Raw genomic sequence first — 26,263 nt, forward strand, 5'->3', positions numbered from 1 at the left:
ATTCAAGCACACTAGAATGTGAAGTGAGGCTGTTTCTGGGGACCAATTTCCTTTGGGGGGCACAGGAAGGCTTATGCCTGGGCCTGTAAATTACGTGAGGCATGTGGAGGCCTAGAAGGCCTCCTAGAAGGCCCCAGAAACTGTGGAAAGAATGGGGCTTGAAGAAACTGACTGGCTGCGAGTTGTTGGAGCCGGTCATCATGATGTTCACAAATGCAGTCTTAGCTACTTACTCGGGGGTGAGAAGAGGGGTCTTGGGGAATCGGGAGGGCGTGTGGGCTCATTAGAAAGCAGGGAGCATCCATCCACCGGGAGGAGATGATCTGTAAAGAAAACTGTCAGTGGGGCGCCTGGGTGGCGCAGTCGGTTAAGTGACTAACTCTTGGTTCTGGCTCAGGTCATGATCTCAGGGTTGTAAGGTTGAGCCCCACATCGAGCTCCACGCTCAGTGGGGAGTCTGCTTGAAATTCTCTCTCCCTCTCCCCCCCTCATCACCCCATGCTTGCTCTCTCTCAAATAAATCTTAGAAAAGAAAAGAAAAAAAAAAAAGCAGTGACAAGAGTGGGAAGGAGAGGAAGAAGGGTCTGTCCCCTGGAGATGTGGGGCCACTAGGAGGCTTCATCTCGGATACTAAGAGGCTGGGCTTTTGGGGGAAAACCATTGGTGGAAATGTGCAGATTTCAGAGGAATTAGTAGTTTGAATAAATATGGAAACATCCCTCTTGGTGACTGAATGACTTCCCACCGGGGACTCATTCCGAGGCCAGAAGAAACCTATAATATAATTTCAGGAAAGTGGAAATGATGTGGAATTGTTGGGGTTCAGAAGGGAATGGTCTAGAAAGACTTCTTGACCATTTTTGGTGCAATAAGGTGGTTTAATTAACGCCCTGGGACAGGACCCACAGGCAGAAAGAGCGGCACTGGGGTTGTGATGGGTGACTGATTATATACTTTTTTTTTTTTTTTTTAGATTTTTATTTATTTATTTGAAAGAGAGACAGTGAGAGAGAGCATGAGCTAGGAGAAGGTCAGAGAGAGAAGCAGACTCCCCGTGGAGCTGGGAGTCCGATGCGGGACTCGATCCCGGGACTCCAGGATCATGACCTGAGCCGAAGGCAGTCGTCCAACCAACTGAGCCACCCAGGCGTCCCCTGATTATATACTTTTAAGTGGAAGAAGTTAGGGATGGTGTAAGTCTCCAAGGTATTTTGGAAACAAGGTTTCCAGGACCTTGACAGGGCTAGCTATTGTTAGGAAAAGGTCATTTATTACTGTTTCTTGTAAAAACTCAGTCATGGGATTTTTCAGAGGTGTATCAGCAGGCCGTATGCTTGGGGAGTGATCAGTAACACATGGGGGGGTGGTAGAGCTCAAGGAAGTTTCCAGAGGAATTTATGGTTGTTTTTTTTTTTTTTTTAAAGATTTTATTTATTTACTTGACAGACAGAGATCACAAGTAGACAGAGAGGCAGGCAGAGAGAGAGGAAGGGAAGCAGGCTCTCCACTGAGCAGAGAGCCCGATGCGGGGCTCGATCCCAGGACCCTGAGGTCATGACCTGAGCCAAAGGCAGAGGCTTAACCCACTGAGCCACCCAGGTGCCGCGAATTTCTGTATGTTAAAGGATCCCAGGTGGTGGGCTAAGATCGCCCTTGGCAAAGTGTCAACATCGAGGCAGCTGAGTCTCTAGAGGGAGGTCACTCTGCCTGTTGCAAGGACTTGTCAATGGGCTGTGGGCAGTAAGGACATTTCATTTTTTTCTTTTGCCTCTGTTTCCCACATCAGAAGGAGTAGGCATTGACAAACTTGATGGGTAGCCTCGTGACCTTGATAAGACTATGTAAGTAGAGTATTGTGCAGTCTCATGCGTTTATCCCATTCTCAGTCAACTCCCAGTTGACTGAACAGTCACAGCCACGTAACATAGAATGGTGACTCACTTTCTGGCCTGCGGTGGGTGCTTAATGAACCTTGGTTGAATGAATGAATGAACAAATGAATGAACATGTGAATGATCAAACGAACCAGTCACCTGATGGTGATGGACGACGTCCATGGTGGCCCACATGAGCATCTCTGACCGTGGTCTTGTTATGTTCTACACTGCCATCCGTATTTGGATCACAGACATATGAGATACGTAAGGCAAATTTACTAGGAGCCATGTGGAATTGTGATTTATTAAAAAAAAAAAATACACATTTGGTTTGCACTGGGGGCACAGAGCTCCTGAAACCCTTGGAATTTCCTGCAATGGAGAGCCACACAGGTGTCTTTTTTATGTTAATGAGGTGACTGACTTCTGAAAGCTAAGGTTGGGAGTCTGCTACCAGTAGAGCCAACTATGTGATTAGAGTGATGGAACTTTCCATCCCAGTCCCACTGCCTCATGCCCCCCCCCCCCCCCCAGCAACCTCTAACCCAAATCTCCACCTCTGGCCTATGATTTAATCAATTGTGCCTCTGTAATGAAGCCTCCATGAAGACCCAAAAGGACAGGGTTCGGTGAACACCTGGAGATTTGGGACAGTCCTGTGCTGGGAGAGGGCTTGGAACTTGGTGCATCTCTTCATTTAGCGTTTGATTAGTGTCCTTTGTATCATTTATAATAAACCCCTAACCTAGTAGGTAAAATGTTCCTCTAAGTTCCAGAAGCTGGTCTAACAAATTAATTGAATCCAGGAAGGAAGGGGGTCGTTGGAGCCTCCGATCTGTAGCTGAGTGACAGCCAGACTTGGAATTGGCGCCTGAATTTGCAGGGGTGTGTGGTGATGGGGAAGGGGGGCGGGGGGCAATAGTCTTATGGGACCGAGCCCTTAACCTGTGGGACCCCAGTGCTGCCCCTGGGTAGCGCGTGTCAGAGCTGACTTGAGTTGTAGGACGTCCCGCTGGTGTGAGGCTGCTTGCTGGTGTGGTCCCCCCCCCCCGCCCACCCTGCACACGAGCGAGCACGCGGCGGGAGCACGGGCCCAAACCGTTCGGAACAAACCTGGGAAGGTAGTCATGGAAAGACAGTGTCCCCGGGAGCATCCTAACTGGAGAGGAAGGCCAGTGGAGAAGCCCCAGGTGTCTTGTTCCTCCCCTGCCATCACTCAACCCAGACTCTTCTGGAAGTTCCAGTGACTGAGCAGTGGTAAAAAGATACTTTCTGCTTGTCAGTCCTCATCCTCTTTGCTCCTTCTATGGTATTGGACCACATGGGACACTCCCAGCACAGGACTGTCCCCAAATCGACGCTCTGCCCTTTGCGGACCATCTTCTATTTCTCTCCTTCCATTTTGGCCTCGTTCCCCTGCTTCTCGCATTTTCCACCCTTAGCCTCTTTGACCCTCCCTTTTACGGTTTCCCTTTCCCTTTATAGTCAAGAGACCGTGTTCCTTAAATTCTCATTTCTGTGTTTTTAGTCTTTGTCTCTTACCGGTCATTTGTTCACCCATCATTTAAAATATATTTGCAGAAGACCTCCGGTGTGCCAGGGGACCAAGACCATGTCCTCACCCATCCACGCTGGAAACTCCAGATTGCCTTTTGTGCCTTTTCCGCTCCCAGGCGCACGTATCCAGTGTGAGATCACCAGGGTTTCCCGGTGCCAGAGCTCGGCCCTCACGGTGGCTTGTTTGTCAGTCTTGTGACCAACACGATGACCTTGGTAAAGCACAGGTCAGACCTGTTCTCATGCCTTCCCTCTCTCCCCCATCTGCCTCTGGGATAGGCAAGGTGGTCCACCTACCTGATTCCCAGTCTACCACCCTCCAGCTCCTACACGCTCCAGACCCCCAACGTGCTCTTGGGCCCTCTGTTGGAAAAATCACCTCTCCAACACGCCGACAGTACCGTTTTCCTGTTTGTGAGCTTTTCCATGTTTCCAGGGACGCTCTCCCCCATCCCTGTTCTACCTTTCCCTTCTCTACCTTTCCCTGCTCTTATCCACCCTGCCCTGCCCAGCCCAGTCCTTTTCTACTCTTGCCTTCCCTTCTCCACCCTTCCCTACCCTCTCTTACCTGTCCATTCCCAACCATACAGCAGTAGCCAGCTCCGCTCAGGTCTGCTCTGCAAAGCTTTCCCCAAGTTCTCTTTCCCTCCTCTCATCTTCTTCGTTGTGATACTAGAGGACCTGTAGCCAGTAGGATCACCCTGGTTTCAGAGGCTTCTCTGGGGCCCATCAGTCTGTGGGCGACTCGGAGACAGGCACCGTCTTGTTAAGTTAGTGTTTGGAAGGCGAGTCCATGCATGCTTATGGAACTGGCTAGAATTCTGCAGACAACTTGCAAGTGTTGAACCCTGTGAAGCTTCTGTTCTTAGTCCGTGTTCACAGTTTTGTGTGGCCTGATCTAATATGTCCATTTTGTGTCAGTATTTGCTATTCCCGTCTTGGCTTTCGGAAGTAGTTTGCCCTTCAGTCAGATTGACTTAACTCAGGGGGCTCAAAGAATATTTTCCAGCTTTATGAAGACCTCTCCCATCCTACTCATTATATGTATCTAATCATGCCAGCCAAAAATGGGGGCAGACCCCAGAAATGTTATAAATGTATGCTCTTCTTTCTTGCTGTTGACAATTTTTCTATCATGCTTTTTTCCAGCTCGGATGGTTTTTCATAAACATCAGTGAGATTTTGAGGCTGTTGGTAGAGGTAACTTTTTAGCAAATGGTCCTTTGTTATCAGCCTAATGAAAACAATATGGGGAAGTTGTGAGCAAGGCAGAAATGGTGACTTGCTCGTTTGCTTGTTGTTCTTCGAGGGGAACATAGATCAAGGTATCACCCAGAGAATTTGTGAATATTTTGTCCAGTGGTTTTGATTTCTAAGACTGTGATACAGAACCAGAGTTGTCCTTAAATTGAAAATGTCTTCTGTATTTAATGTATACCCTCTTCTGTATTCTGCCTTCCCCCTTTAACAATATCTAACAATAATATTCTTAAGTAAGAGCCAAAAGTGTTCCATCCGGTGTATAATTGAGTGGTTTTGCTGGACGCTTTTAAAAGAAAACCAATTGCATAGCTAGCCGTGATCGCCCCTTTTGGTGCTGAGTTGCATTTTTGTTTTGTTAAAACTAAACTGCCGAGGGAGAAGCCCACTGCAAAGTCACAGTTGTCATCTTTTGTTCCGAATGCACTTAAGTAGTCTTTGCAAAAATGCGTAATGCCATCCTGTGTGGACGCATCATCAGGTTTTCCCATGGACGTAGTTAGATCACAGACAAATTTCTTTCTGTCTGAAGTTTGAGGCCGCCATGCTTTTCACTGCTTTCGACAGGAGACAGTAAAATTGTCCGGAGCCATCAGTTAAAGGAATAGTTGACTGTGGGTGCGGACTTCTCAGAGCATAGCTAGGGTGAAAAATGAGAAGTAACATCAGAAGAAAACATTGAAACAGGCTAAACGAGTTTTCAAAATCTTTTCTGGCTTACCAGGGGCCAGAGGTATGGAATGTAGAAGGTTTGGGGGATTATCTCACACTAAGGCATTAAAAGATCAGGTTGTTGGAGGATTTTGATTTGGGATCTCACACTGTTGTTTTTTTTTTTTTTTTTTTCCTTTGTAAGCGTTGAGCAGCAAAGCATCAAACCTTGGAAGAGGTTTTTTTTTTTGGGGGGGGGTTGGTCTCTAACTTGTCTTGATGTTTGCTTCTAAGGTGGGCAGTCAACCCACCCAGCTGGCCAGCTGCTAGGGTCAGAGAACCCTTCACCCTGTGGTTTTCAGGATTCATCCCTGTAGTTGACTTGAGTTTCTATAAATATCTTTAATAGACACAGTGAAGGGAAGTGGGTCAACCAAATCCTTAAATCATGGCACAGAAACCAGCGATGCTTGGAAACATATGGCTCATGACCAAGAGAAAGGATTTTCTATGCATGGATGCATTGAGAACTGTGGTCCCATAGTGTCTGGATACATACACAGGGAGGCTCGTGAAACCGGCAGGTAGCCATCATCGGTGCGATAACATTGAGACTGCTCTTGAAAACACCTGTTTGACCTTGAGGGAGAGGTTCTAAATGAATAAAACCCTCTATAGAACTAGTCATGGCCAGTAAGGAAAAGCATTCTATTTTCATTTTCATTCCAAAAAGTCACCAAAATGTCAGCTAGATGGACTTGGAGAGTGTCATGCTTACTTTTAAATATGGAGGGATACCTTTTTATGAATTGGGCTCGAGCTCAAGTTTCTCTTTCTGGCACAAATGTTGGTTGCAGACAGGGAACGGGTTATAATCCTGATGCCACACTGCATACAGCTGTGGCCATGTTGTGGGTTTTCTTCCCTCTTAGGTATTTTTTTTTCTCCCCTCTTTAATATATATATATATATATATATATATATATATATATATATTTTTTTTTTTTTTTTAATGGTAAATGCTTCTTTTTTTTTTTTTTTAAGATTTTATTTATTTGACAGAGATCACAGGTAGGCAGAGAGACAGGCAGAGAGAGAGGAAGGGAAGCAGGCTCTCCAGAGAGCCCGATGTGGGGCTCCATCCCAGGACCCCCGGGGATCATGACCTGAGCCGAAGGCAGAGGCTTTCACCCACTGAGCCACCCAGGCGACCCTTTAATATATATCTTATGGTATGTATCTAACATATAATTATATACCAATATTATCATATATATACTCTAAGGCTAGCTAGCTAGCTAAAGATGGCATGAAAGACAAATACTAAAGAAAGTGAATGCTACAGAGACCATGGGCTGGTCCTCTGCCGGGGTGGGGTCAATGAACTTGAGCGGCCTGTGATGCCCCACGAGGGGGTCCCTCATTGAAGGAAGGAGTTTGCAGGGATGGAAGCCCTGCGTTCTGCAGAGAGAAGAGACATCCCGACCCGCTGAGTCACGTGGTGGGAGGGGGCTCGCCCGCGCTCTCTCCCTCCCCTTCTCCTCCACATCCCGTCCTCTGATGTCACAAATCTGTTCCTCCCTGGGAGAGCTGATTAGCATTCAGTGGGTGCAGTTGGCCGGGAGCGAGCGGCGCGGGCAGGCGGGCGGGGGCGCGGCCGTCCCCCGGGGAGCCGCAGTGGGACTGGGCGCAGGATGGCCGCGTTCTAACTGGGATCCTCGCTGACGCGCGGCTGCCGGCTGCTTGGCAGCGGTCTTTGCGGACCAGTAGGCAGAGGGGAAACGGACGCTGCTGAGCCTTTTGCATCTTGGAAGGGACTGTAATCTACTGTAGGGAAGAACAGAACCTCTCAATCACGCGGTGTAAATAAGAGACGGAGGGGAGCCCAAAAGAAAAGGAAGAGGAGGGGAAAAGTGTGTGTTGGGGGAGCGGGGGAAAGCATTTTTGGTGGATGGTATGAAGCCAGCCATGGAAACTGCAGCCGAGGAAAATACTGAACAAAGCCAAGAGAGAAAAGGTACCCAGCGCTCTGACAATAGCCTGTTTCCAGCTTTTCACTGGGGTGCTTTCAAAGGGGTAGCCCGGTTTTGTGTCTCTTGGAAAATAGCTCTGAAACAATCCCTGTGGCATGGTCTTGCTTTCAGGGTGGTTTTTGCCTGTAGGCTGATGTTAAATTAATAGAGCAGCCTTCCTTCAGCCCAGTCCTGTTCCAGATCTTCTTACCTAGTGTGGGATTTCCCAGGATGTCCGCAGTTTGTCACCTTGGGTAGCTGAACTGGGGAAACGGTCTTTTTGGTTTTTTTTTTTTTTCCATTAATATAATGAGTCATAACTTAAGTCCCACGTTCTGCATGTTATATTCCAGGGGCATGGAATGCATTGTTTTCTGCTAATGCTGGGGAAGAACTGGGGGGGGGGGTGGGGGGACGCAAACTAAATGGCTTTGGTTCCGCTAATGCCGTAGTGATTTTGGACATTTTCTAGTTTTCTTATTGAGTATGATAGTTCTTTCCATGCATTGGGTCCTGACTGTGACATGTGATAACCATTTACAGTGGGAGCTTCAGAGAGGGGACATCAGCTCTGTGGCCCTGGTGCTGATGGAGAGGGGTGAGGGGGTCCCCTGCCGTTTATGACTTGGACATTTGGAGGAGGAGAATTGGTAAATGTCCTGACCCTACAGGGGAATCTTATCACAATGCTGACATAGGGAATGGCCTTTTTAGAGAAGTAAGTGCTTTGCAGTAAAAAAATGACAGAAAGTAGAAGTTAAAATTCATCTGTATTTTTCCTAGATAAAAACTGATCTCAAGTGCGAGAGCCCGTAGAACGCGCTCAGCCACTGTTAAATTACAATGCGGTGAGATGCCGCTCACCTGTCTCCCGCAGGCAAAGTTACAGACTCTCCTAAGGTGCAGGAACGCGTACTACACCTGCAGTGGCTCTAATATCACCAGCCTTCATGCCAAGGTTATTTCCCACGGCCCTGAGATCGACCGACAGGCACAAAACAATAGTGATTTTGCAGGGCGGGAGCACAACTCCGTTTGACTTAGGAAGATGTTGGTTCAGCCAACCATTTTACACCTACAAACATGGCAATTTCATGTGCTTGAGCCTAACAGCAGGCTTGGGTAGAAAGCTGCTTGTGTTTATGCAGAATTTCTCCCGTACACGGTACTTTAATAACATCGTTTCGTAAGCAGCGCAATTTCATTATTTATTTTTTCAACTAATTAAATTTCAGAGTCTGATGACATCTGCATAACATGAAGTTTGCCATTGTAACCATTTTGAAGTATGTATTTCAGTGCCATTAAGTATTGTAATTTTAAAATTGGCAGTGAAATTCAATCCCTGCATGACACCTACCTCCCCCCGCAATGAAACAAAACAGAAACTTTGCCTTTTCTCGTATGTATGTATTTTTAATTTATATGAGTGGCCAAAGAGCAATAAGAGAAGCTTTGAGGGAGTATTTATGAAGCTGAGGAATGGAGATAAAAGTAACGATTGATTTCCGTGATGATGAGAGATGAAGTTTGCAAGGGTCTAATCACGTACAAGCCTCTCACGGTTCACAGCGATGTTTTCCTAAAACAGATGATTTCATGTAGTGCCCACTTTTTTTTTAATATGGTATTTGCCATATTAATAAATCGAAGTAACCATTGAAAAACCATTAATATAACCATCTTGGTCTCTGCAAAACCATACCTTTTTTGTTTTCCTCTCCAAAAGCAAGCGAGGGGCATGAAACCAGGATAAAATCCTTACTGCACAACTGCATAGCTCATCCTCATTTAGTTACGGACGGCTGTTATTTCACAGCAATTAAATACTATTTAACACCGAATCTACAGGCTGTACTACCGGCATCGGCCGTCTGTAGGCAAAACCTCATTAGCTAGTTAGCCACGGTTTCAGAGACAAAATCAGAAGCAAGAGACAATGCCTGGAGGAACTTTAAAAATTGCCAACATGGATAAACACTAGCTGTGGAGGTCATTTGGAAATGGCAGGTGAATACAAGCTGCCGTCACATGTAGAGTTCAGGCGTGAGTAAGCACACAGGCCGGGGTGTGTGTGTCCACTGCCACCACGGGGGCTGTGGTCACTACAGGACCACTTATGCCGATCTGGAGGATGGCTTATCTGCTCATCTTAATTTAGACAAACAAGTTCACGTGCCAGCTGCACCCAAGTCAAAAACCCAGACAAGTATCATCTTTGTCATTTCCCAGTTTGCTCACCCATTGTCATTCTGGGCACACACATACACACACACACACACACACACACACAGGCATGAAGTGACAGTCACAAATGTTTCTGCCTGCCTGTCACTCCGATTTCATTTGAAATATACAAGATAAATGTTGATTTCTTTGAAATGTACATTGAAAATTTTGACATAATTGGAGAAGGCATTATATAATTCTTGAGCCGGTGGATCTGGGTTTTTGTGTTTTCCTTTTAAGCCTTTCAGCAAGGGATTTAATTTCCGAAATCTAATCCTGTACATTTTGTCACTTCCCACACAGTTTTTCACGCACATCTATTTATTCCCCCTCTCTGCTCCTCCTTTTGCATTTGATTTTAGTAGTTGGTGCTAAGGGCTATACCTGCCTCTTAATCTGGGGTCTTATTGCCCAGTGGGAATTCTAGCTTTGGATCATTACTTCTTTGGAGAATTATTTAGATTATGATTAAGAATAGAAATTAAACTTAACTTTATAAATTGACCTCAACTTCGTTAGTTGGCCTCACTTCCTTCAGCAGGACAAAGAGAGCTATTTCTTTAAATTGGGAGGACTTTGTTCCTATTTCAACAAAAAACATTATCCAAATCCTTAAAAAATGTGTGTGTGTGTGTGTGTGTGTGTGTGTGTGTGTGTGTGTTTGAGACTGCCTCACGGCTCTTGCCACAGAACACTACTTAGATGGTCAAAATTGCCCCAGAAGTATTCAGGAGATATTCAGAAATGTTTAGGGAAAGCAAGCTGGTCTTCCCAGATGGCTGTAAGAAATGCCAGGTTATTACAAATAACGGTTTTTACATGGGACACATTCCACTGAAGCATGAGGACTGAATAAAGAGTTTCACTGAAGTGAGGTTAGTGGAAGGACTGAATAGGACAGAATCAAAGAACCAGATCATGGGCCTCACCAATCAAGAGATTTCTCTTTATTTCTGTGGAGGATTACTTGATGTCCATTCATTTGTGAAAACTAGTGCATCTCGAAGTGCTGGGAGTGCTCAGTCAAGGGGTAGAAAAACAATTGATTCAATTGCTGTGCTGTGCGGGAAAAAAATCTGTGATGCAAATTGTTTTTATTACATGTAGGGAATTGGAATCTAGTGGAACCATTAGAGTCGAGGTAGTTAAAGTGCCTGGAATTGCCACTGAAATAATTTTGAGAGCTCCAGGCATCAAACCAAAAAGGAAGAACAACGTAGCAAATGGGAAATAATGTGTAATTGGAAATAAACTCTAGGATGTAAGCAGTGTAAGAAACGAATTCAGATTGTTGACTTGGGTAGAGAAACGGACACATTCATTTAATTTTTGGAGCAAATGTCATGTCTTATGTGTTTAGGTTGGGTTTTGTTTGTTGCGGTTTAGATGCGTGCACTCTGGGCCCTGTCTTCTTTTTTTTAGGAAGAAAACTCTTCTAGAATATATGGCCTGTGAGCTAAAAACCCTGAGGGACACATTTAATGTGTCATGCTCTTCCTGGTGATGTAGACATGATTTGATTTCGAGATCTTTTATTGACAATTTCTAACTGGATTATGTGAGTTCTGTACAGAGAAAGTTTTAGATGTAGTTTTTCCCTCGAAGGATCTGCCAAGGAGGACATTTGAAGAGAGGGTGTCTGGGGACTAGGCTGTAGAGAAAGGCCTGGCAGGCCAGATGGTGCCGGACGTATGTGGTAGGTATGAGACAGCTTGCTTTTACCTTATTTTATTTCACTTTATTTTTTTAGAAAGTTAAGCGTGGTGAAGATCTCAGTGAGCCATTTGGCGCATCTCCTACTTTTATACGGTTGCTTCCATTAGCATATTTTGTAAGGTTTGGCCTTGCTATTTCAGGAGACAAAGAATTCCAGCCCCTTTCTGGAAATTTAAATTTGCCTTGCTTGAAATTGGGTGGAAACCTCAAGTTCCGATTGTCCTGTTATGAATCGCGTTTTTCTATGACTTGAAACTACAAGTCGATTTAGAGTAAATCATCTTGATGGCATGACTTGGGAGCCTTGATGTATCAGAGAACGTGTGAAACAGCCACGATGTCAATTTCCCCTCACTGGGACTTGGTGATGGGTGGGATTGTTCCAGAGACATGTTCTTGCTTTTTTCTCCTTGGGACCAAATGTCCAGCCCTGTGAGATGGCCGGCCAGGAATAGGGATGGCTGTGGCAACACACACTCGCTTGTAAGAAAGGGAGGCTCCAGTGTCAGCTGCACAAATGTGCCTGGTTGTTCATTCATTCGTTCATTTAATAATACTCTCCTTTGAAACATCACCCGTCCTCTATCTTCCCAGCACGCTGCACAGGAGTACAGGGGCCCTTAACTCATCTCAGGGACCATTACGTATAGCAGGATCTTGATTTTAACCATAATTTTGCCATCTCAGTGCGGATTGCCTAGCAGGACAACAGTAGCAGAGGGGAGAACTTTCCTCCTCAGCCTGCCCAAGGACCTGTCTCTTCCAGACACATGTGAAAAAGAGAAAATAAACTAACTTCCTGTCTTGGAGGCCGACTGGATTAATGGCGTTGACTTCTTTCTATATCCAAGCCTTACCAGCCACGTTCCGTAGCCAGGGTCAGCACGCTTCATCCATGAAGGGCCAGGGAATAAGTATTTTAGGCTTTGTAGGCCACACAGTCTCTGTTGTAACTACTCAGATCTACAGCTGTAGCGTGAAACAGCCATGGATAGTATATGAACCAATAAATGTGGCCGAGTGCTGATAAAACTTTATTGACAAAAACAGGTGGCCATCGTTGGCTGACCTCTGCCATTTCTCGTGGTGGTGTTAGGGCTTTCCTTTAATATTTGAAATAATACCCACGAATGAAGGATGATAGATCCAGCTTTCGAAGACCTTGCCTAGGGAGTATGGTCTCTCGAAGGAAGCTCGGTCTTTGACACTTTGTTGGCTCCAGTGATAATTTCATAGATGCCAGAAAGTAGACCGGCCCGCAGTTCAGTTATTCCAGCCTTGTCGCAGAAATACATCACACTCTCTAAGTAAATGGGAAAAAAAAAGGTACAAGTCATCGTTTTGTTTTCCTCAATTCCCCATTGTCTGCTTCATACCCACCTTTGGTGATGACCGCCCATGGTTGTGAGTGTCACCATTAGCCACCACGGCTCCCCTCAGCCCCAGCTGTCTGTAGTAGTTCAGATGTCACCGACTTGGGAGGTCTCTTGCCCATCCCTGGCTTCCGCTCCCTGGCGGGAATATTTGCCGTCCTCCCTCGGTAGGGCCTCAGCAGGGACCTTCCTGGCTGTGTGCGGACGTTTTCCCATTTCTTGCCAACTGCCCAGCATTGACACATCGACACTGTTTTAACAGACCATTCGAGCCGAGGCTTCTCCTTGCAATCCTGTGACTCCCTCATAAACGTTGGGACCCTGGCCTTTTTAAACGAAACGTATACCGTGCTCTTTGAAATTTTAGAATTAGTCTTATATTTAACGTCTCCCAAGATTTGGTTCCAAAATGGGAAATAGACATGATTTTCTTTTCTTTCACGGGGAAAAATTTACTGTTGTGAAAAGGCCTATCCCAGAAGGACTGGAAAACAGCCACCCACTTGCTGACCCCATCGCCACATCTGCTGGAGAGGCAGTATTTACGCTGAACTAAGCATGTCTGGCATGGCCGCCATGTTTTGGTCAGAAAACATAGAAGCTTTGGGCAGTCCCCGGTTCTTTATTGTCCTTGCCTAGCAGCCTGTGCCTGATTGTCTGACTGTCTGGAGACTTCCCCATGCATGAGGAGAGGAGAACAGAGAATGGCTGTGTCCGTGCAGAGACGCATGGCCTGGCCTGGGTGAGGTCAGTGTGGTGGGGGACCTGGAGGTCCGTATCTTGGTCCACAGGGTCCCGGGGTGCTGCCTTGCCTTCAACCAGATACTGCCCCAACAGACATTTGATGGGGCACCTGCTGTGCATTGGGCATGGCGAGAAAAATGGTATTTAGAGGACAATGACAGATTTCCAGATCAAAAGTGCTCGAGTGAAAAGACTGGGCGTCGTTGCTCTCAGACAACGTAGCCCAACCCGCATCTGAGGGAGCATCTCCTGGGCAGGGACGCGGAGCTCTAAACCCAGGGCAACTTGAGAGTTAAGTCCTTTCCAGAACCCTGAGATAACACCAGGCGCTTGGGACCTGCGCCCTTTCTTGGGGAGGCACAGAAGCACAGCTCACCTCCACACTGACCTCAGAGAATCTCCTGTCGGGCGGACCTCCGCCTCCGCGAAAGAGCAGGGACTTGGAGCAGCTGCGCCCGCCACAGGGGGCCGGCCTGGTGGTCTCGAGGCCTGTCCTCTGTTGTCACATGGCCCAGGCGTGGCCCCGGGCTCCTCCTCCCCTAGCTGCATGATCAGGGTGGTGGGCGACTGACCTTCTTCTTGCCCTTGCTCCCTCCATCTGGAAAGGTAGACTCTTCAGAGCCCCGATGTCATAGGACAGTGGGGGCAGACATCTGACCTTGGATGATGGAGGGAACAGGTGCAGCATGCTTGGTGTGGCGCCTGGTGTCTCACCAGCGCCCCCTAAACACGGGCTGACCACCAGACAGCAGTGAGCAGGTCCTTGCGCAGGTCTGACCTTGCTCTAGCATCCTTTTTTTTTTTTTTTTTTTTAAACCCCTTTTGAACATCTTTGAACGTCTTTACATGTCCTTTAAGAGTTGGTGGAAGCCATCAAGGCTTTCCCTGAAACAGCACCCAGAAAAGCCCCCACTCACCAGTGGGAGAGAACCCCGGGAGCTTTTGGAGACTGCACACGCTTCCAGGGGGGTTCTGTGAAGGCTTTGCGAGGTGCTCCGTGCCCCTGGTCAGACATTTGCTTTGTCTGTGGCTGCTGGCTCTGGGGCCCTGTGGAGCGTTCTGACCTCCTGCTGATGGAATCATGGCCACTGTCAACATCAGAATCCCTTTTTCACCTTAAATATTTGTGCCCCCGAACTCCTTATTTGCTTCTGTGAGGTTCTGTGTGATTGGCATACGTGAACTGGCATACTTGACCTTCTGAGCTCTTAGGGATTTTAAGACTGTGGCTGCACTCATAGTTACGAGCAGCCTTTTCTGGGTCAGGGACACGGGCAGACCCGTAGCTTTTTCTCCAGTCCCTTAAGAAGTGGGAAAGAGAGTGCTCTATGACACAGGGACCCGAGTTCCCCGGAGGCCACTCGTCACCATGTGTGTGAGGAAGCAGGGGTTGGGAGCCCAAGACCGGCAGCCCATTTTCTCTAAAACGCTGGGAGGTCATCGGAACAGGATTTAATCCAGAACATTGTGGACTCCGAAGTACTGAGTTTAAGACGAGCTGACAGAGAATACTGCAGGTGTCAGTGGGAGGACAGGAGTTTGGTCCAAGATTCAGCAAGTCATGGGCTCACTGGCCAGGTTTTCAAGGCTGCAGCCGGGCCCCACCATGGAGGCCGTGATTATGACGCTCTGTTGGTCCAAAAGGGAAACAGCCAGAAAGACCAGCAGCAGTCTTGGGAGAAGCCAGATTTCCACCCTAAATAGCGTCTGCCCAAAGTGAATGTTCTGAGGGGCGGGGTGGAGGCGGGGGGACATCCTGGTGACAAAAAGGAAGGAAAAGGCGGTTTGGGTGAGTTTTGTCAACGTCAAGAACGGAGGAGACTGCAGCGTTCTCGATGCTTCCTGCCTTGGTGATCAGCCGGTACGGAAAGGTTGCATTTCAGTCTCATGTTTTTTAAACTCGTCGTTTCCTTTAACTGTATGGTAAGAGAGTAAATGCTGATGTAGAACCTTTGCTGGAGATAGAGACACTGACTCTTTGCCACCTGAAATTGGCAGTGAACAGCAGAGCTGAAATGGAAATTGGCAGGTACCACTGGATGTACCCAGGCTCAAAGAACCACCAGTACCGTCCCGTGCCGACCCTGGGGGACAGGGCTAGCCCCTTGAGCAGTCCAGGTAAATACAGCCTCGGGCCGAGTTCGAATAGCAAGTCAACTGTTACCTTTAATATTATTTGTAATGGCTCTTTCAGTGTGGTGCTATTTTATGTTTTGTTTGATGCATTAATTTGTTCACAGGGGCACGGGTGGAATTGGCTCTTGACGATTTTTTTAATCATCTTTTGTTTTTCTCTCCTCCTCTCCATTCCACCCCATCTTTGGCCTCTTTCTTCTCCCTCCTTCCCCTTTCCTTGCCCTCACCTCCTCTTCTCAAAGGGAGCAGTGTGCAATGACTTAAAGCTTGGGGGGTAACTCCGAAATTGCGAATGTCTGAACCAGTAGCGGAGGGTGGCGGTGGGTGTCACGTGTGTCCTCCTCCACAACACCGAGAATGGGGCCAGGGCGCTCCAGGAGCCTTGGCTCCAAGAGGACCGGGAGTGTCCCCAGGTGGCTCCCGGCCCCACTGCTTTGCAGCACTCTGTTTGAACATCTATGTCTTTGAGAAGGATAAATCCAAGCCCATGACATGAGGATCAGATAACTGTACTTGATCCCATCAGGTAGGTCTGATTTCCAGTTTCCTGAAACTGGTTTCCAGTTTCCTCGCTGGCAAGGAACACTGGTCTCCCAGGACTACATGATTCTAGGTTGGAGTGAGACGTGGGGGCCCAGAAGCGGGGAGAACGCCCACCCTCCCACTTGCCAAAGTCTACACCTATCTTAGGACCCGGCTCAGTTAGCGAAAAGTCAGAGGACTTCAAGTTATTTAAAATGTGCATAGATGGGGATGGTGTTCCTTAGTGTTCCTTAGTGTTACTTCTCCCAAATGGGTGCAACTGCATACTTTTTCAGGAATCCGTCAGAAATGATCGTGTAGAATCTATAATTCAAGAAAGAGCAACCCCGAGGTACAGTGCAGGACATGCATTGAGTTCCAAAGTCTAACACTATCATCAATTTAATACAACTTTTTCCTTCAAAACCCATATTGTGGCTTCGGGTTAATTAACATGAAGTCTGATTTCGGATTTCTACATCTTGAATTACGCATTTTGTCTTTTGACCTATGGCCGTCAGGCATCAGCAGTGTGTGTGTGTGCACGCGTGTGGTCCAGTTAGAAACAGCGAGCGAGAAGTGATATAGACATCTGTTATCATAGATCCTTGAAGGGATGGAGAGGGTTCTGGAATCTTGATTGAAGAATTGCTGTTAGACATGATCTATTCGTATAGCGCAATACCATTCAGCAGTGAAGTAGAAAGAGATGTTGCTACGTCTTATAACTTGGGCGAATCTCAAAAATATTATACCAAATGAAAGAAGCCAGACATAAAAGACCAACTATTGTCTGATTCCATTTATATTATATTTCCAGAATTAACAAATGCACAGAACATGGATTCCTGTTTGTCAGAGGCTGGTGGAAAGGGAGTGTGGGCCGTGACTAATGGTTACAAGGGATCCTTTTTGGAGTGATGGGAAGGTTTTAAAGTTACATTGTGGTGATGTTCACACAACTCAGAGCCATCGAACTGCACACTTGGCACAGGTGAATTGTATAGGTAAAGGGTATCTCATGCTGTTTTTAAAAAGCGCCCCCCGCACGGGCCCCAGGACCTTTAGATATGCACAGTTTGTGGGGGAGGGGGAGATATTTGGTACCAGGACAGGAAGGCTTCAAGTTACCAGAAACTGCTAGAAAGCGCCAAGTAATCTCAGCTCTGAACCGGTTTTGCTGCCGGGTGAGCCACACCAAAACCCCCCATCCTGCGTTTTCAGAGCTTTTGGAATTCTGGAACACTCTGAGGAGAAACACAGAAGTCTGACAGTATCCCGTTGCCGGTAAGACTTCATGTGAGAATTCTGTGAACGAGCAAGCGGGCTCTTGTCTGAGGGGGAGAAAACAAAAGCCCTAAACCTGATTTCTAGAATCATCTTCCCAGATCCTGCAGTGGCCTTTACAAAGCGCACACAGTCTGACCTTTTTGTCTGTACTGACTGTGGTCCCTGGAATGCACGTGCCTCCTGGGCACACACCCTGGGGACGGTTTGTGGCTGGACCCAGCCACGTGGCCCTGGTGCGAGGGGACCCGACCCAGCCAAGTGAGCACCTTCCCAGTCGCTTGGAGAGTTTGTTGGCTCTTACATCAACGCAGTTGCCATTCTGTACTTAGATCCCAAACCAGATGGTGTGAGGGAAAAAATAGAGAATTCCATATGGCTCTGGTGTGTCCCCTCCCCCCCCACCCGAGTTCTCAGTTTCTTTCCATGGGGCGGGGAAGAGGTTTCCAGAGAGGCCAAGCTGATCTCTGCTAAAGGAAAGTGCCCATCCTGCACGCGGCCATGATAGCAGTGAGCCCCTCCGCCTGCTGCCCCAACTGGCTTTCCCGGTGGGGCTGCTCGACGCTGGTGTAGACGGTGTGGTGTAGGCTTCCGAGTGGAGGCCCCGGAGGCTGGATCCTCTGCTCCGAGTGCAATCTACGGACTGGCCTCACCTGGAACCTGTGACAAATGCAGAGTCTCAGGCCCCAACCCAAACCTGCTGGCTCACAGCTCGCGTCTCAGCAGGATTTCCAGATGGTTCCAACAACATGCGTTAAAGTTGAGAAGCACTAGCTTAGAGGAAGGCCCAAGTAGTAAGAAGGGAGACCTGGAAAGGAATTGAAGAAGCGATTTTTTATCCTCTAGAGATCTAGAAGTCTCTTGCTCTTTGCAAAGGCTGAGGACTACCCCGGGGCTTCACTCCTCCCCGTCTGTCTGTGGAGAGGCCGGTTATCGAGGCCCTGAGTCCTGGTTAGTTTGAAGGACAGTGACCTTGGATTCTCTCCTCTGCTTGTCTGAGGCCAGGCCTCCTGGGGGACCTTGGTTTAAAGTCTTGGTGAAGGGGGTGGGGGAGGGGCAGCACAAGCGGGAAAGGTCTGTCTTCTTGTGGCAAGGAGAGGGCGAGGGGACCGCTGGTGCAAGCTTAGGAGAGACTCTCAAATGTTCCTCGTCATGTTCCTTACTATACCCCAGTGGCTCGCCAGATGCTGGTACTTCCTCTAGGCTCCAAGCAAATGCCCCAAGGCAGACCCTTCATGCGCCGGCCCACCGGCGGCTCAGTGTCCAGTCTGAGAGCTGAGCAGCAGCAAAACCATCCCCTTCACCAGTCCCCAGTCCCCTCTCTGCCCGTTTCCCAAATCTGAATTGTTTTGGTGCTCGGTTTGAGAGGGCCGTAGATCATTCCAGAAACCCAAGGAGCGCACGCGCACATGCCCTCTCACCCATGGTCATGGGTGAGTTCTAGGGAGCTGCCCTGGTGTGACCCGGGAGGGCGAGCCCCCTCACATCTCCAGCCTGTACCCCTCATGCATTTTGGCTTAAACCGGGGTTCATCGTGGACGCAGGGCAAGTGAATCACAGCCCAGGCCCCCCACGATAACGTTTTGAGGGTTTGGGGGGTTTTCTGGTGGTGGTGGTGGTGGTTTGAGTTCTTTGCAATCGGTTTCCTGCCATGGGTCAATTGTTCCGTTTTTCGCATCACCTGCAGTTCTCACAAAACACGTGCCACAGACAGTGAGTCATGATTTTAGAGCTCATTTACCAAAGGCTGTTATTATGTCAGCCGAATAGGTATAATTTCTTGTTTATGAATGTTCGTTTTTTATCAGCATCTTGTTGGTGTGTGATCATGCTTGATTATGTAACAGCGGCTGCCGTGTTCATGACTCCCTTTGCCTCTTGGTCTCGTGGCTGATCCCCTCAACTCCGAGTCGGCAGAGAAAGGCAGAGATGAAAAGCACGTCGATCAGTATTGAAGATCTGGACCTTTCTCTCAGACACAACATCTGGTTGTAGGGACACCGACTTGGATTATCCAAAGCAGCGATTCCCCCCTCCCCCATCTCTTAGGATTAGTGACATCTGGTCTTGGCTCCCTTCATGATACCCCTTGTGTGCTGTGTTTCCGTTCGAGTTCATGAAAATGAATTGTGCTTCGAGACCTTTTGGCACCCTTAAGAGCTAACTGGAGATGCTGTGAAGCAGGAGGCTCGAGTCCGCCCACCTCCCCAGGCCGTGTCCTTTCGGGCACCCCCTCCTGTTCACTCACAAATAAGCCACACACACCCACGTGTTTCCATGTCTGTCAAAAGCTTATATAAAATGGCTTTTGTGCTAAACAGAAAGCTCTGCGTGTCAGAGAGTCATGTAGGTGGGATGAGTCTTTCTCTGAAGACCGTCATGCTTGCATTTTATCTGGAAACTTCTGTGGATGGTGCTTCCCCCCAAGGAATAATTGTAGTGGTAAAGTGTCAGGCAGGGGGAAGTAAAGGGATCAAAATGAGCCTTTCGTGCTCTTAAAACAACCCTGTTTACATTCCTGTCCTCTTTCCCAGTGGTAATAAGCAGAGGTTATGGACATTCCTGGGAGGACTTGACTTAGCCCAAGCTGGTGATGCCACCCACCGCATTTTTTGTAAATAAAATGTTATCAGAACACACCCCACCCATTCACATACAGCTTGTCTGTGGCCGCTTTCCTGCCACAACAGAATCGAGTGGTTGAAACCACATGCTCTGAAGAGCCAGAAATATTTGCTCTCTGGCCCTTCACAGGGGAAGAAAATCCTGCCAACCCTTGACTTGAAATGCTTGCATTCTTAGCCCATGTCGCAGATTTAATCTATTTACGGAAGACAACACCCAGAGACTTTGCTAGTCACTCACTTTCCTGAGGTCGTCATCTGGGATCCCTCCTTTTCTTCTCTCCAGGCTTCAGAATCCTTGCTCCCCGAGGGGACCCACTGTTCACAGGCTTTAGGCTAAGGCTCAGCCCCTCTGGTCTCTTTCAGGTTCTTCTCTGAGCATCCCCGTAATGAACCAAGTCCTGTGACATGATGTCAGGGGGTTCTTCTCATCAGCTGTGCCCTCCAGTATCCTTCAGATTTTCTCTTCTGTGACCTATAAAGCCTGTGTCTTTTTAATCAGTGTAATATTGGGGGTCATTTTTTAAAAAAGCCTTATGTATTTGAAAGAGTGAGAATGTGTGTGGGGAGGAGGGGTCGGGGGGAGGGAGAGAGAGAGATAGAGGGTGTGTGTGTGTGTGTGTGTGTGTGTGTGTGTGTGTGTGTGTTAAGCAGACTCAGTGCTGAGCACGGAGCCTGAGCGGGGCTCGATCTCATGACCCTGAGGTCATGACCTGAGCAGAAACCGAGAGCCATCTGCTCAACTGACTGCAACCCCCCAGGTATCCCGGGTCTTTTTTTTTTTTTTTTTTTTTAATTTTTATTTTAATCACCCAGTAGTCATCAGGACAAGTGCGCTTCTTAATCTTGGGGGTCATTTCTCTAAGTGGTGTTTCAGACTATGAGTCTCTGATGCCCTGAATCAGAATCACCAAGGATGCTGGCTAAGCATTCAGATTCCCGGGCCCCACCCACCTTGGAATGGGTCCCAGGAATTTGGTATGTTTTAATATGTTCCCCAGGCAAGTCAGATGTGCTCTGAAGTTTGAGCACCATGACTGTATGTGCAGAGGGTCATAACCTTGGTTAGGAAACTATATCCTTGTTATACCATCTCTGGCAAAGTATCATTTCAGTTCAAGATAACCTTTCTGAAATTGAAATTCAAAGGCAACTTGTATACCTGTTGACGCACCAAGATGCCCCAAACTAAATCACCACATTGTAGCAGATCGCACTACCGAATTCGACGACTGCTCCTCTTGACGTTCTTATATTGCCATTGTGTCTTTCTGTATTAAAAAATGTGGGGATCCTGTTGTAGAGTCACTGGCAAACTCCAGAGCTGTGGCTGCTTATTCATTACCTACTGTTGCGTGGCAAGTTAATTTTGAATTTAGCAGCTAGACACAACATCTGTTATCTCCATTTCTGCAGCTTGGGAGTCTGGGCTTGGCTTAGCGGTGTCTGGATGTCCAATGAGGCTGCTACAAAAGTGTCAGCTGAGGCTGCAGTTTCATCAGAAGGCCCAACCGTGGAAGAATCCACTTCCCGGCTCACTGCGTGCTTGTTGGCAGGACTTGCTCCCTCACAGACTGTTGGCCCAAGACTCCTATGGATTCTTTGCCATATGTGCTTTCCCCTAGATCCCTCATGACTTGGTAGCTGGCTTCATGAGAGAGAGCAAGTGAGCGGATGAGAGAGAAAGTTCCGGCAAGCCAGAAGTCATGGTCTTTGGAAACCTCATCAGGGAAGCACGTCCCTAGGTCCAGGCCGCACTCAGGGAGAGGGAATCACACAAGAGTGTGACCATCAGGAGGCGCGGGGACCTTCGGGAGTATCTTAGGAGGCTGCCTGCCACAAGCCGTATACACATTTCCGGGTAGAAGTGTGTCCTTCCTCCCCTCTCTCCTTGAGGACAGTGGCCCCTTCACTTTCCTGTCACCAAGTAGAGGAGCCTGTGGGTTCTGCAGCCACAGAATCTGTCCCCCCAGACTACCCCACCCAGGTGGGGGGTGGCTCCTGCCTTTTGCTGCCGATCCTTCGTTCCCCAGAGAGATTCACAACCCTCTTAAAATTACTAGTGTCTTTTGTAAACATCAAGCTTAAGAAACAGGTCTCTCTTTTTTTTGGAAGGTATAATTGACATGTGTACGGTGCTTGCATTTAAAGTGGCCAATTTGTTAACTTGGACATATGAATGTGCCTGCGAAACCAGCAGCACAGGCCAGATGGTCCTTCGATTCGCAGGTGTCCCCGGGTCCCTCTGTAGGCCCTCCCTCTCACCTGTCCTCTCCGACCAGTGCCGATGTGCTTTCTGTCTCCCTGGGTTAGTTTCCATTTTCTGGAATGGCCCTTCTGATGATTTGTTCACATACATTCCCTACCATTTCTCGAACCCAGCCATTCCTGTAAAATGTGGTGTGACACTGACTGTGTTAGATAATAAAAATCCCACTGAGTAAATTGTAAAGATCCAATTGGTTCTGTTAAATGATGGATGACTCTGTCGGCATCCCATCGAGCAAGTAGAGGGGCTCTGAGTATTTGTTCAAAATGGAGGGTTTTCAAAGAAGGAGGGTGGGGCAAGAAATTTTATAGTGGAAGGAAAGGATTGTTCCAGGGAAGGCCCTTCTTCCCTTAGGGGGAAAAGCAAGGGGTCCTGACATCTCATGTGGATGACCTCATCTTTCCTTGGGGGATGGAGAAGACCCCTGTGGCAGACTCTTTGGCGCTGGCTGATTGAAAAAATTCCTGACTGACTGGTTATGACTGCATTTCTGGGAGAGGCTGACATAGCTAATAGATTAGGTGTTAAGCCCCTGGCTTGGGGACTTGGCCTAAGTGACGCCATTTTGGGCCTGTGGTTTTCCTATTAACAGCTGCTTCATGGCTCCAACCTTGTCTGATTTTCATCCTTCCTGCCTCTGTGGAACACACCCTGTGCCCTTTGACTAAAGCTCTGAAAGGCCCGTTCTGCTCGCACCCACTCCAGTCCCGCCTACACAGCCAGGCCAGATGGATTTCTCACCAGCGCCCCTCAGGCCACGTCACCCACCTGCTCACGAACCTGCCTCTGTCCCCGCTGCCTGCCAAGGGAAGGACTCCCGGCTTCTCCCGTGACGCTGCCCCAGTGTCTCCATAAAGTCGGCCACGTCCTGACCTCTCCCACATGCCCCTCGTCCCACTGGGCCTCCTCTCCTCCCCCCCCCCCCCCCCGCACGCTTGTCCATCTGTCCTAACTGCCAGGGTAGGGAGATCCGTCTCACTCCCCCTGTCCCTGAGTCAGTTCTCTTCTGTCTTGTACGTAGATGGCTTCTTGTCTATGTCCCTCACCCCACTGTCAAGTGGGGCCCCCTGCGTCCCGCCCCCTGCATGGGCCCTTACACACAGCAAAGTGCACCAGGAGCGCGTGGATGCTGTCGCCCAGATGCTCAGGGAGGTTGAGTGCTGCTGAAGCTTACACGTAGTTTTCAAGTTTCTTGACTCCCCTGCAGAGCTCTGTGCTTGTCCGATCGGTCACCTGAACCTAGAGCTGGCTTCCCCGGCTGTCAGCCTCCCCGACTCGCCAAGCCCCCGGCGGACTAGGCAACGAGCCCCCACGGTGATCGCTAGGAAAACCAGAGCCAGTTCCCACGAAAGGCAAAGGAAGACACCAAGTGTCCGTTTCTTGAATTTGTTTACTCTTAATTTGCGAAGATGTCATTACTTTGATCATAATTATCTTGTACTGCTCATGCCATATTGCAAATGTTAGAGGCTAATCTATCTTGAAGATTTTCACAACATGCCGTAAATATGAAAATTTCTTTTTTTTAGATTTTATTTATTTATTTATTTGACAGAGAAAGACACAGTGAGAGAGGGAACAGAAGCCCGGGGAGTGGGAGAGGGAGAAGCAGGCCCTCCACAGAGCAGGGAGCCCGACGCAGGGCTTGATCCCAAGACCCCGGGATGATGACCTGAGCTAAGCTAGACGCTTAATGACTGAGCCACCCAGGCGCCCCTGAAAATTTCTTATTTAATAAATTTTAGGACAAGAATTTAAAGAGATCTGTTGAAAAGCCATTTCCTTTGCATCGTTAAAAATAGTTGCAGCGTTCTTCCCATTAGACCGTTGAACTTTTGGGTCGGTGAAGGTCGGGAGAGAATGGAGAAGCAAGTCATTCGAGTGACTTCTCATTTAGCGCTTTGTCAGGACGCTTCCCATCCACTGACTTCATGATACCTTCTTCATGCACTGTGCCAGCGGTTCACATGCTTTTGGCTGTTAGGTCCCCCTCACACTCTCAAAAATACCTGAAGACCCCCAACAACCTTGGCTGATGTGGGTTATATCTGTCAGTGTTTTCTGCATTAGAAATTATAACCAACTTATTAAATAATGAACTTATTTCAAATAACAATAACAAGTCTATTACACGTTAATATCATGTTTAGAAAAGATAACCACTTTTCAAAACAAAATAAAACTTCAGTGAGAAGAAGAGTATGGTTTTAGATTTTTATAAATGTCCTTGAGACCTGACTCACTGTTAGACAGCTGGGTTCGCCTCTCTGCCTCTGTGTTCATCCCCAGGCATCTCGGATAACTGGTTTTGGTTGAGGTATGTGATGAAAACTTCATCTCTCGACATACCTGCGAACGGTTTAATGGCCTTTCCATGTATTTGTGAAACTCCTCCTGATAATACACTAAAATTCAACAAGTGGTGGTTTCCTAAAGATTATTTGTAATGTGGACTCTGGAGACATATTTGTGACCTTGTTTTATACTCTGTCGCTCTCCATTGGACTTTATGAGTGGCTCTGTGTACAAGAATGATTTTGCAACCTTACATGTCGGTCATGCAGAAAATACTGGTTCACGCAGATCTTCCAAATAACTGACATATTTCATTATGCCACATCAAAAAAGTCCCATTTGTTAATATCGCCACCAGTTTCACCCAGAAGGCTTTTAGGTGTTGGGAAAGCTGGGACTTTCACTGTGGCAGGTACAAGGTTTTCAGAATAACACCAATGGTTGTCTAGCTCACTTAGCTCATTTTTGAGAAAATGTCTGCCAGACACCCAAGTCTTCATAGCTAGAGTTTGTCACTAATTCAAGAAAAAATGATGTTCCAAAACAAAAAAAAGTACTTGTTTGGCTTGCAACTCAGTCACACTAGAACTTTCCGTTAGGACAGCCATCACACTTCGGTGTGCCGCACATGTGCTTTGTGCCTCCCTCCGGCTTCATCACACACACTATTCAAGAGGTGTATCCTTGGGAGATTGTGATTTGGTAAAATTCATCACTTCTTTACTGTGTCACGGACCTTTTTCAGTAAAACTATTTTTAAATTTTTTTAAAAAGATTTATTGAGAGAGAGTGCGAGTGGGGGAAAGGGGTAGAGGGAGAGAGAATCGCAGACCCCCTCTGAACATGGCACCAGACACGGGTCTCCAGCTCACAATTCTGAGATCATGACCTGTAATCGAGCTGGAAGCCCAACCGACTGAGCCACCCAGGCGCCCTCCTACCTGTTTTTGTTTTTTAAACCGCGCATGCGTGCTGGAGAAGAACGCCTGGCGGCTGAGTACCTTTCACTGCTACTGCCTGATGGGAGCTACTCTGTCGCCAGGTCACCGCGCAGATGTCAGCTCAGTAAAAACGGTAACATCTCAGGCGCGCCTGGTTAAACATTGGACTTTTTCAGTCGGTTAAGCATCTGACTTTTGATTTCAGCTCTGGTCAGGATCTCAGGGTGGTGAGATCAAGCCCCACATCAGTCTCTGTGCTCAGCACGGAGTCTACTCGGGATTCTCTCTCTCCTTCTGCCCCAACCCCTGCTTGCTTGTTCTTTCTTTCTCTCTCTCCCTCAAAAATAAAATAAATGAATCTTAAAAAAAAACAAAAACACAAAAACCAGTAATGTCTTAGTGGTATTTCTTTTTTTTTTTTTTTTTAAATATTTTATTTATTTGAGAGAGAGAGCATGAAAGGGGCAAGGGGCAGAGGGAGAAGCCAGCTCCCTGATGAGCAGAGGGCCTGATGTGGGACTTGATCCTGGGACTCCAGGATCATGACCTGAGCCGAAGGCAGTGGCTTAACCAACTGAGCCACCCAGGTGCCCTTAGTGGTATTTCTAAAAAGAGGTTTAACCTCATAGACCTTGTGAAAGAGCCCCCAGTCTCCCAGGACGGCCCAGGCCCCAGCTCCTCCCCACCCCCCCAACCCCATTTCCCTTTTCTGGCCTGTGGGGCCAGCAGAATAGAAGAGTCTGGGGGTGGGTGAGAAGTGCAGAAGCACG

The 26,263-nt window shown here is 47.8% G+C and overlaps 1 protein-coding gene across 5 annotated transcripts in view; it reads left to right on the top strand.

Annotated features, from left to right (window-relative positions):
- Positions 1 to 6,941: 6,941 nt before the first annotated feature.
- Positions 6,942 to 26,263, top strand: part of GPM6B (glycoprotein M6B) — a 41,511-nt gene continuing 22,189 nt past the window's right edge. For 2 of the 5 annotated variants that reach the window (XM_047715308.1, XM_047715309.1), the window contains exons 1-2: positions 6,942 to 7,362; positions 15,418 to 15,537. In XM_047715308.1, the coding sequence (XP_047571264.1) occupies positions 7,302 to 7,362; positions 15,418 to 15,537 (181 nt within the window). In that variant the 5' untranslated portion in view covers positions 6,942 to 7,301. Of the gene's footprint in view, positions 7,363 to 15,417; positions 15,538 to 19,014; positions 19,020 to 26,263 lie in introns of those variants that run through there. The other 3 variants (XM_047715310.1, XM_047715312.1, XM_047715311.1) reach the window with 2 other exon arrangements.

The sequence above is a fragment of the Lutra lutra genome, chromosome X, assembly GCF_902655055.1.
Source record: "Lutra lutra chromosome X, mLutLut1.2, whole genome shotgun sequence".
Taxonomy (NCBI): Eukaryota; Metazoa; Chordata; class Mammalia; order Carnivora; family Mustelidae; genus Lutra; species Lutra lutra.